We start from the raw sequence: 12,033 nt of genomic DNA, 5'->3' as shown, positions 1-12,033 counted from the left end.
TATATTTTTTTTTTTTTTTTTTTTTTTTTTTTTTTTTTTTTTTTTTTTTTTTTTTTTTTAGTAGGAGAAGATAATAGTATTTAAAAACAATGTTAGAGTACTTGGTATCTTAGCCAATTACATGAGTAGTCTTCATTTGCTCATAAAGGATTTTTAAAAATCATCTAGTGTGAATACCTTCCTTTCTCAGTAACTCATTTTTTTTTTAATCAATAACAGAGTAGAGATTCTGCATAGTGTAACAGCCTCTTTAACTCCTTTCTCATTATAATAAAACATTATTCTTTAGGAACACAGACAGATAAAAACAGGTCTCATTTATAAATTTACAACTGTTTATTATAATAATTATATCCTTTATTTCTCTAGTTATAATCGCTGGTTGTGTCAAGCAAGATCTGAGGATCTATCTGATATTGCTTCTCTAAAAGCCTTATACCAAACAGGTGAGCTTAAGGATATGGTAACTTATTCTTTTACTGATTAAGAATCTTACTTAGCATGCTATTAGAGACTTCACTTTTCTCTGATTTTGTCCATTTTATCTCTGAATAGATTTTTTTTGTACAATGGAAGATAGTTTTTGCTCATCATCAAGATCTGCAAAATAGCATCTCAACCTATAAGATTTTCAGCTAGTAATTCTACATTGGCCAACTTCATTTCTTCTCAGTGTCCTTTTTCCTATCTTTTGATTTTTTTCTACTTTTAAAAGTACCATAATCCTGCTGTACAAAATTCAAACCTTACATAAATAAATAACGGAGACAGTAAAAGTTATCAGATTCCCCCTTTATATTTCTTTTCCAGGCAGTACTTGTTAATTTTCAGATTTGAGTTCCATTTAGTTTTTCCTGGATCACTGATGTTATTAAAAGTTGTACTATGCTTAAACAAAAAGCTATTTATAAAAAAATCTTTACCCTCAACATTACCTTTGGCTGTCCCTGATTTAAAACCTGTAAGAGGGCTTATCTTAAAAGTAAGGGCAGTCATCAAAACTTCATGAAGCTGGAAAAAAAAAGAAAAGAAAGGCAATGTTTTCCACATACTAAAAGAAGTCTGAAGATGAAATCTGAAAAACTTATGTTCCTGGTTTTCAGTCTTTTACATTTGTGTAGAATATTTTTATAAGGTCAGAGCCCAGGACAGATAATATTCTTGGAATAAGGTTTCTGGGTGCTGATTACATTTCCTGTTTGTAGGTGTTGATAACTGTGGTCGCACAGTAATGGTGGTAGTTGGAAGAAACATTCCTGTAACATTAATAGATATGGACAAGGTAAGCCATTAAAAAGCTTTGTTTTATAAATAATGTTGATTTAAAAAATAAGTAGGACATGAATTTGGAATCAGGGCTTAGAATATGAGACAGAATTGTGTATCTGTGATAGAGCAGCAGCCCTGATTCTGCAAGTTGGCACATAGCATTTCAGTAAGGGGTTTGGTTTTGCGCTCTGGGAGAAACGGAAATACTGAATTGCCATACTGTGATCTCCAAAAATGCAGCTGCTTTGTTTTGGATATGATGTAACTGGCAAGTTTGTGGTTGGACTCATTCTGTATTGTAAGTATACTAATAATCAAATTCTGCTTTTCTTGAAACAAGAAACATTAACTCTTTTATCTCTCTGAAGAGAAGAAGTAGTTAACCCAAGATGTCATAATTTCGTAATCCCTTCTTTTGGAGGTAAAGGACAGAAATAGATGATTCCTAGCAGAAGAAATGGTATTACTGGTAAACAAAGTGTTCAACCTGATTAGTAGTAAAAAACAAAAAAAGTGAGATCTCTTTTTTCACCTTCAAAACTAGCCATTACTTTTACTTTTTTTGTTTGTTTTTTTTGATAGATAAGAAGTGATTTATTAGAATAGGACATTTGTGAGGCTTACAGGCGGGTGGGCAAGAAGGTGCTGCACCCCGAGACCTTAGTGGGCTACAGTTTTATAATCAAAGGAAAAGTGGTGAGGGGGAGAAGACCACCTTCTTCCTCATTCTGAGTAGACGTCACGCTTCTGTCGTCATTTCCTCCTCCATGTCAGGCGGGGGAGTTTTCTTGTCCCTGCGTGTTCCAGCTGAGACTGTCATCAAAATTAGCCATTACTTTTAAATAATAATCATTGTTACCAAAGATGAATTGAAACTGTCAAAGTGGTCACGCCCACTGACCCATTAATTCCATTTCCGAGAATTTGTACTAAGAAAATAATTCTAGGTTTGAAAGTAGCTATAGGCCCAGAAATTGCCCAAATTGGAATACTTGGGCAAGGGACAACTGAATCCATGGGATAAATATGTAGATCTTCCTAGAACAATTGTAATAGACACGGACTGCAAAGGAGGAGAATCACTTTAATAAATAATTCCTAACCATAGTAAAAAAAAAAAAAAATGTACTCAAAAGTGTAAAAATTAAATACAATTTTAAGATAAAACACAGTTGTGCAAAAGGGGATAATTTTATCTGGCTAAGCCCTTAAACTCCTGGTCACTGGTGTTTGGGTAAAAAAAACTGTGGAAGCCCTGGATCGGGCATGTTACTCACAGGCTCATTTGTGGCCCAAAATTAGAACTTAAATTCCTAACAGGTAATTATTATGCATCCACAAATGGAATGTTCTGTGACCCTGAAAAATTATGGTTATAGAGGCAAGTACTATAGAGAAATGTTTATGGTATAATATCAGTAGGAGAAGAAATAACACCTTGTATGTACATTGACCTTTTTGTGGGGGAGGGGGGCATGGTGCGAGTTTATGCATATCAGTATCTCAAAATGGATCTCATAGTTTTAAGGAGAATTTGTTTTCTACATTTTTCTGTCATATGGCTGTACTTTTTTATAATGAAAAAGATTCAAGCTAAAGACGGGGAATTTGAAGCTGAAAATGGATATCTTGATTGCCTTGGGGAGGAGGTGGTGAGTGGATAGAAAGAGGACCAGAAGCAGTCTGGCAAGAGCAGAAATAGTAATAAAAATACACACACACATATACACATAGGGGAAAAAAACAACTGATAATCAGTATGGCATTCATTCTCAGCATTAATAATGTGATTGATACCAATAAAAGCGTAAACCCCTGCCTTTGATTCTGGTGTGTACTTACATGGTGTTCTGGATGTTCGTGGTGTATCATTTCATATATATTGTGAAGTCCAAACCAGGTAGCAACTGGAAAGGTACTGTGTTTCCTTAGTGCCCTCCTCTGTCTGCTCTGGTAGCAGTTGGACCCATGCTAACTAATCCATGTCAGTCCATTCAAGTTAATGCCAAGGACTCCCCTGAGGAGGAATGGGGAAATAACCTGTTTGATAGTAATCCTTCAGTTGTTACCTCTTAACTTCCTCTTTGTCATGGTTTATAGCTACACCACCGGGTCATGCTGGTCCTGCCCAGCATGGTTATTATCGTGTCTCTGCTTTGTGTTTAATGTTTCTCTTAAATTTCATCCTTCTTGTAATGGCATATTCCTCTAACTGATCCAGGTCACATTAAGTTTGAGGCAGAGCAGGGAAGTGCTGCCCAGCCCACTGCCGTCTGCTCACTAAACCTGTTTTCATTTTCCTCATTCAGTTCAATGTCAAAGATGCTAACAAAGTTAGCCCTCAAAGTGAGGCAGCACTTCTAATGTCCTTTTATAGTAATTCTTGGTTACGTGAGAGCCATTAGTCCGTTTCTCAGTGGAGACTGCAAAGACTTTCACTGAATGCAGGTAGAACCTTCAAGAATGATTAAAAGTCTAGAAATTCTCCCTCTAATGGTTTTGATACCATTATTCCAGAGAGAGAAAACCTGGTAGTTGACTGAAGAGCTCTTTTGAGTATGTGAAGAGTTGTTTGAAAGGACGGAGACTGGTGGTTCTCCTCCATCACTTAGAACAAGACAGAAAGGGACCATACTGTAGCGTTATGTGCACTACTAAACACTGGCATGAGACACTTCCCCTGAAGATCTTTTTAAAGAGGTACTCTCTGCAGTGCCTGGGGTGCAGATTAATCTTCTGGGTTTTTTCTCTCTTGGCATCTGTGAAATAGACTACTGTACAAAATGATCGTTATCTTTATTTTTCTTCTAGGCTCTCTTATATTTTATCCATGTAATGGATCACATTGCTGTGAAGGAATACGTATTAGTATATTTTCACACACTGACCAGCGAATACAATCACCTGGACTCTGACTTCCTGAAGAAACTCTACGATGTTGTTGATGTCAAGTTAGTTATCTTCTCAAATTATGAAGGGGGAAAGCAGCTTTTTTCTTTCCGAGTATTAAGCAATAGCAAACATCGTTTTGTATTTTGTGAAAGGATAGTTCATGTAACTAAGATTTTTATTTTACTTAGATTGGATATTTTAATGATAGGCCCTCCTTAACTCCAGTTTATTCTGTATCAAAGTAAATTCATGTGTAAACTTTTTCCTGCTTTTAAACACCTGGAAAAAGAGTTAATTGTTCATAATGGTGACTGGTTTTAGACATGGCTTATACTGACCCTCTTTTTGATTTTGAATCAGGTACAAGAGGAATTTGAAGGCTGTTTATTTTGTGCATCCAACATTTCGTTCAAAGGTACGGTATTTTTCTTTTTAGCTAAATCTTGAATTTAAGTGCACTACATGCATATTAGGATATATTTCATCATCTTAATTCTTGCTATCACCGTGGTGACTGCTAATTTCTTTGTTTACCCTTCCTTTTTAAGTGATCTTGAGTTGTGGTCCTATTTTGGTCCCATGTAACTCCAGTATCTTTGTAGGCGACCTTTACAGGCCTTTAGTCCCTCAGTCCTTGCCTCTTCATGCTCTTTGTTAATCTGGGCTTTTTTCTGCCCTTGCTCCTGGCTAACTCCTGTTTATCCTTCAGAGCTCAGGTCAACATTTACTTTCTGTAAAAAAAACCTCTCTGATCAATCCTGCCACTAGTAGGTACTCCTGCATTGTACTTCCTTAAGATTTTCTAGTCTTCCTTTATTGTTGTTTTTAATTCTAATTACTAGTTTAATTTTCTACCTTATGTGTTAGCCTGCCAGATCTCTGAGAGGTATTATATAACTATCTTGCTCATAATTACATCCCTAATATCTAATCCTGCATCTTGATTTCATCAAGATATCTAGTCCTTTGGTCCTTTTACTTTTTCTGAAAATATCTTCTTTTTTTTTTAATCTTTATTTTTCTTCCCTATCCAGCCTAAAACTCATGTTCCATCACTTCAGCCACTCTTGTCAATAAATAACCTATGTCTAAAATAACCTATGACCTCTTAGCCTTCCATCACACTTGCCCATCCAAACCTGATCTTGAGCTATTCCATCATTCTGCTTTCTTCACTCCTGTATCTGGGTTGCTGAGCAGTGGTGGAGAAATCATAGAGCCATGTGAATTTGGGCTTCTCAACAGACTCGTGGGGCATTCACTGCTAGCAGTCCTTTGATGCTTCACTGAACAGTGTCCCAGCATGGCTGTGTGCTCCCCTCAAGCTCTGTCCTACCAGCAGCTCCTCACTGCAACAGATGGCCCTGCCTCATTCTTAACTGAGAACATAGAAAACATCACTGAGGAGCTCCCTGTCTTCTCCCTCCCACCCCAAACTTAACGTGCCATCTCTTCCTATCATTGCCACTGTTTATTCTATCACAGAAGTGTGTTCTTTCTTAATGAAGGGCAGTCCCTCTACCTGTGCTCTGGATCCCATAGTGATAATAGCTAATGTTTACTAAGCACTTACTGTGTGCCAGTTCTTCCCATGAGTTATCTTGTTTAAGCCTTATATCTATGAAGTAGATAGTAGTATTATTCCCATTGGATAGGCAAATGATGGATGCTTAGAGAGATTAAGTAACTTTTGCAAACTAAGCAACTGTAAAGTAGCAAAGGCTGGATTTGAATCTAGGCATTTGAATTCCAGAGGCTACACTCTTCTCTACACATATATTGAATATTTTCCCTGTCCTCAGGAACCTCTCTTCAGCAATTATCCTCTTTCTTATCTCCCATTTCTCTGGATCTAACTCATCAATTTTTAAACATTCTAAAGCCTCCACTTATCTCTCTTCCCCTTTACAACCAAAATTTTTTAGTGTAATCTGTGCCCTCTGCTCACCATCTCCATTTGTCATACACCTGAAATTACTCCAGTCTGGTTCAGATCCCACTATGGCAACTAAAGCTGCTCACGCTGAAAACACCAGTAATTTCTCTTTTCCCTATACCCTTAAGCACAGTTATCACTTCTCCCTTGAAACACTTTGTCTTGGCTTCTTTGAAACTTACCCTGCCTAGTTTTTCTTCTACTTCTAGCCACTCCTTCTCAGTCTCCTTTGCGGTTCCCTCTTTTTCTGCTCATCGTTTGAGTGTTAGTGTCCCCAGATCCTCTGACTTCTTTCATTCTGTACTTCTTTTTTTTCATTCCTGTGTTTTCAACAACCCTCCAAAATATATGCAATTCCCAAGTATATGTCTGGAGAGGCAGTAAAGTCTAATGTTTGTGAAAGCATGGATTTGAGATTCAGGTAATGTAGGTTCTAATCCCACCTCTACCAATTACCAACTTGTTTTCTCAGGCAAGTTATGTAACCTCTCTGTGCTTTAATTTCATCTTCTGTAAAGTGGGGATAAGAGTAGTACCTACCTTGTGTAGTTGTCAGAAGGATGAAATTAGTTAGTACATGTAAAACGCTTAAAACATTATCTGACATACAATAAACACTCAGTAAATGTTAGCCATCATCATCATTCCTGTGCTTAGACCTGCTTGTTGAACTCCTGATCAAATATCTTCACTTAGATGTTTTACAGGCCCCTGAAGTTCAACATGTTGAAAACAGAACTACTCATGTCATCATCTCCCACTCCCTCCCAAACTGCTTTTTGTATTCCCTATCTTTATAAATGGGAACACTGTCTACCCAGATGCCTAAGTCAGAAACAAGGGAGGCATCCTTGGGTACTTGCCTTACCTCATTCTCATCATATTGCATCACTTCTGTGTGCTTACTATTGTCCAATTCTATGCCTGTGTCTTTAGTCCCACTGCCTCTACTTTAGTTCATCCCACCATCATCTCTTACCTCAAAGGATGCAGCAACAACCTAATCAGTATTCACGTTGTCCTGCCTCCAGTATAGCACTGTTCCAGGTGCCTTCAGGCCTGCCTAGTGAAATTTTCTTATAATATTAATATAAGAAGCCAAAAATATTTCCTATTTACTATAGGGGCTTTTGCAAAAGTTTTCCAACCCCTGGTCTAGGCAAAGAAAAAAAGAAGAATCTGAATATATCAGTGCAGTTTGGAGAAAAGACTTATTATTTGGGTATAAAATCCCAGGATTTAGTGATTTATTAAATGAGTACGGGTGAGAGAAAGGATTGTGTCATCCATGACTCCCAGGTGTCATCAGATGTGGGGACCATGGATTGGGATGTAAATTTGAGAGCATAATCAAGTAAACAGAGCTTTAACTCTTTAAAAGTGTTATAAAATCATAGACTTAGACAGCTAAAGACAGAGCCCTGGGATCAGGGAAGGAGATCAAGAAGAAATAATCAAAAAGCAGCAGCAGAACTAAGATTGGCTAATGCTGTGGAAGCCAGTGAATGGGAAAAGCATCAGAGATGGTAGCAATAGTTATTTTAAAGCACTATGGAGAAATTAAGTAAGATAAGTAGTGAAAAGTCCTTACTAAATTTCATAACTAAGATGAGTGAAGGCTTCAGTGAGAATGTTTTCCACTTTGGGATTTGTCACTGTTTACAAAATTGTTGTCTGTCATTGAAATACCATCTTTAAATTTTGCATGAAGCATTTTAATAATTCTTTTAAAAATTGCAAATTTCTTTTTGGTCCCTCAGTGTTAGAACAGCACGGTAGAAAGTGCTATGCTTATGGGAACACTGCTTGGCAAGGCTTAAAAAAAAAAAAGTAAAATGTGTGAACAGTCAATTAAATCACTTTGTCTTTCCTACTCTTCTTTCAGTTGAGTTCTGATTACATGGTCTTATCAGATAATATATTATTAACCTTCCTAACCTTTCTCCTTATTGGAAAAGTTAACTTTGTTATGCTCAGCAGGTGGCTAATTTTTTCTTCTATAGCACATAAGGAAGAAGTGCTTGACTATTTCCCAAAATCTCATCATCCATTTATTTTTTTATTCATCCAGTAGCTACTGAAATTTTTTCTTTAATGGAGACAAACAGAAGAGTATGTCGGTTTTTAGTATGTCTTTGCAAGAATGTCTGCTATCCCCACTTGTATTCAGTATTGTACTGGAGGTTTTAACTAGTGTAATATGACAAGAAAAAGAAACAAAATGCATATAGATTTAGAAAGGAGTAAATAATGCTGTCTTGATTGTCATTAATAGATGACATGATTATCTATATAGAAAACCCTATGGTATCCTCAGAAATGCTACTAGAACTGATGAGTAACTTTTAGCACGGTTTCAGGGTTTAAGATCAATATTCAAAAATCTATTATATATATTAGCAAGAAACAAATTGAGATTTAAAAAGCAATATAATTTAAACTAGCATCAAAAATACCAAGTACTGGGCTTCCCTGGTGGCGCAGTGGTTGAGAGTCCGCCTGCCGATGCAGTGGACACGAGTTCGTGCCCCAGTCCGGGAAGATCCCACATGCCGCAGAGCGGCTGGGCCCGTGAGCCATGGCTGCTGGGCCTGCGCGTCCGGAGCCTGTGCTCCTCAACGGGAGAGGCCACAACAGTGAGAGGCCCGCCTACCGCAAAAAAAAAAAAAAAAAATACCAAGTACTTAGGGATAAATATGACAAAAGATATGAAAGACTTGTATAATACACTGTGCAAGTTATGTATACTGCAAAAGATTAATGAGAGAAATTAAATAAATGAATACATATACTGTATTTATGGATTAGAAAACTGAATACTGTTAAATTGTCAATTCTTTCTAAAGCTATAGATTCAATTCAGTCCCAGTCAAAATTTCAACAAGGTTTTTTCTGTAGAAATTCAATTAAAATGCACAGAATCTAAAATAGCCAAAACAACTTTGGAAAAGAAGAACAAAGTTAGAGGACCAACACTACCTGCTTTCAATGCTTATTCTAAAGCTACAGTACTCAAGACAGTGAGGTATTGGCATGAAGATAGACAAAGACATCAATGTAGCACAATTAAGAATCCAGAAATAGATTCACGTATTTATGGATAACTGATTTTTTTACAAAAGTGCAAAGTCAGATCAGTGGAAAAAGGTTAGTCTGTTCAACAAACAATATTGGACCAATTAGATATCCATATGCCAAAAAAAAAAATGAACTTTGATCTATATCTTGTATCACATAAATGTAAAACAAAACTTTTTAAACTTCTAGAAGAAAGTATAGGTGAAAAAGCTTTGTGTGACCTTGAGTGTAAAGCAAATATTTCTTAGATACAACACCAAAAGCACAATCCATAAAAGAAATTGAACTTTATTAGAATTTAAAACTTTTGCTCTTTTAAAGATAGCTAAGAGAATGAAAAGATCAACCACAGCCTGAGAGAAAATCTTTGTAAATAAAACATTTATCTGATAAAGGACTTATCTTTAGAATATATAAAGAAATCTCAAAACTTAATAATAAGGAAACAATTTAGAAATGGAAAAAAATGATTTGTGCAAAATACTTCACCAAAGAAAATATACGATGATAAATAAGCAAATGAAAAGATGTTCAGCACAATTACTTATTAGGAAAGTACAAATGAAACCAAAACGAGATATTACGTTCCTATTAGAATGGCTAAAATTTAAGACTGTGTATCAAATGTTGGTCAGAATGTGGAAGAACTGGAACTCCCAAATAGTGCTGATCAGAACGTTAAATGGTATAGAAAGTTTGGAACACAATTTAGCAGCCTTATTTAAAGAGTTAAACATACACCTACTGTGTGATCCAGCCATTCCACTGATAGATACTTACCCAAAACAAATGAAAGCATATCCATTGCCTGTATACAAATGCTCATAGCACTTTTGTTATAGCCCCAAATTAGAAACAACCCGTATGCTCATCACTGAGAGGACTGATAACCAAACCGTGGTATATCCATACAATAGAATACTACTCAGCAATAAAAAAAAGAATGAACTGTTGATCTATGCAACAACACAAATGAATCTCAACATATTTACGCTGAATAAAAGAAGCGTGTACGTACCAGACGAGTGTCCATACTATGTAATTCCCTTCATATAAAATTCTAGGGAATATGAACTAATGTATAATTTTTCTACAGAAAGTAGAGCAGTGGTTACCTGTGGACAGGGAGGAGGGGCGGGAGGGAGGAGTTACAGAGGACCCTGAGAACGTGTAGGAGTGATGGGTATGTTCATTTTCTTTCTTTTTTTTTGTTGTTGCTGTTGTTGTCGTTGGCTGTGCCGTGTGGTTTGTGGGATCTCAGTTCCCCGAGCAGGGGTTGAATCTGGGCCACAGCAGTGAAAGCCTGGAATCTGAACCACTGGGCCACCGGTGAACACTGGGAGCTCCCAGTGTTCATCTTCTTGATTGTGATGACGGTATCATGGGTGTATACGTAATGTCACAACTTAACAAATTTTATCCTTTAAATATGTGCAGTTTATTGTAAGTTGGGTATATCTTAATAAAACTTTTTTTTTAAACTGCATGAGATGTCACTGCACTGCCACCAGAATGGCTAAAGTTTAAAAAACTGACAATACCAGATATTACCAGTGATGTGGAGTAACTGGAATTCTCCTACAGTATAAGTCAGAATGTGAATTTCTGCGACCACTTTGAAAAAAGTTATGACAGTTTCTTATAAACTCAGTATGTCTGTGACCAAGCAATTCCAATACTAGGTATTTACCCAAGTGAAATGAAATATATGTGCATAGAAAGACTTCTACAGGAATGTTCACTGCAGCATTAATCATAGCAGCCAGTGACTGCCAGCCAAGGTGTCCATCAATAGGATTATGAATAATTAAACTCTGCTGTATACTTGTAATGGAATATTTCTTGGCAATAAAAGAGAACATCGATACTACTAATATACACAACAGCATGAAGGAATCTTAAAAACGTTAATGCTGAGTGAAGGAAGCCTTACATAAAAGAGTCATACTGTATAATTCCACTTATATGAGATTCTAGAGCAGGCAAAACTAATGCATGGTAGAAAAAAAATCAAAACAGTGTTTGCCTCTGGGAAGAGGGGCGTGAGGGAACTTTCTGGGGTGATGAAAATGTTTTGTATCTCAATAGGAGTTTTGCTAATACAAGTGTGTACATCTGTCTACCCAGCAAAAGTACACTTAAAATCTGTGTATTTCATCGAATGTAAATTTTATAGCAAACTGAACGAACACTGAACTCTAGTTAAAGATATGAATGCTGTATTTGAGGAACGTTTACCGATGTCTGCAGTTTACTTTGAGGTGCAGCAAAAAAGTAAGATGGGTTAATAGATGCATAGAGGAACAGATAGATGTGTGATGAAGAAAACTTAAGGAAAATGTTAATGATCGTCTGAATGATTTCTGTACCAGTGTCCCCTGTAAAATTCTTTCAACTTTAGTGAATGTTGGAATTTTCATCCAGATTATGAATCTTCATAATTTTTTTAATGGAAAAAAAACCTTTTTTAACTTTTGTCAAATTCAGACTTATCCAAAGAGTGTTCCTCTGTACCAGACTTACGAGAATACATAGCCACTGTTCGCTAAGATCTGACTTTAACCCCTCCTTCCCCACACAAGAGAGTCAGTGAATAGCTATCTTTCCCCTACTGGGACACCAATGGATAGACATTACCAGAAATTTCAGTGTTAGAGCCACTAGCGTTGGTTGTCACACCATTGGAATTGCTTCAGGTAGAAGTCAGTGCAAATGGCGGGTAGGCAGAGACTGAAGAGCAGATGTATGAAGTGAAAGCCATTATGTTACCTTTCATAATATTTTGGGACGGAGAAAATGATGAAGGATTGAGAAAATAAAATCCATGTGTAATGAAATCCACCATTATTTTATACTAA

General features: G+C 36.5%; 1 protein-coding gene across 3 annotated transcripts in view; it reads left to right on the top strand.

Moving 5' to 3' along the window:
• The window catches only part of GDAP2 (ganglioside induced differentiation associated protein 2), a 69,125-nt gene that overhangs the window by 48,500 nt on the left and 8,592 nt on the right, over positions 1-12,033 (top strand). For all 3 annotated transcript variants that reach the window (XM_024764901.1, XM_024764904.1, XM_024764902.1), the window contains exons 9-12: positions 370-446; positions 1,206-1,282; positions 4,081-4,220; positions 4,522-4,576. In XM_024764901.1, coding sequence (XP_024620669.1) covers positions 370-446; positions 1,206-1,282; positions 4,081-4,220; positions 4,522-4,576 — 349 coding nt within the window. The remainder of the gene's footprint in view (positions 1-369; positions 447-1,205; positions 1,283-4,080; positions 4,221-4,521; positions 4,577-12,033) is intronic.

This window comes from Neophocaena asiaeorientalis, unplaced genomic scaffold (assembly GCF_003031525.2).
Source record: "Neophocaena asiaeorientalis asiaeorientalis breed wild unplaced genomic scaffold, Neophocaena_asiaeorientalis_V1.1 scaffold62, whole genome shotgun sequence".
Classification (NCBI taxonomy): Eukaryota; Metazoa; Chordata; class Mammalia; order Artiodactyla; family Phocoenidae; genus Neophocaena; species Neophocaena asiaeorientalis.
Note: the sequence above shows the minus strand (reverse complement) of the source record. Positions and strands in the feature narration are given on the sequence as shown.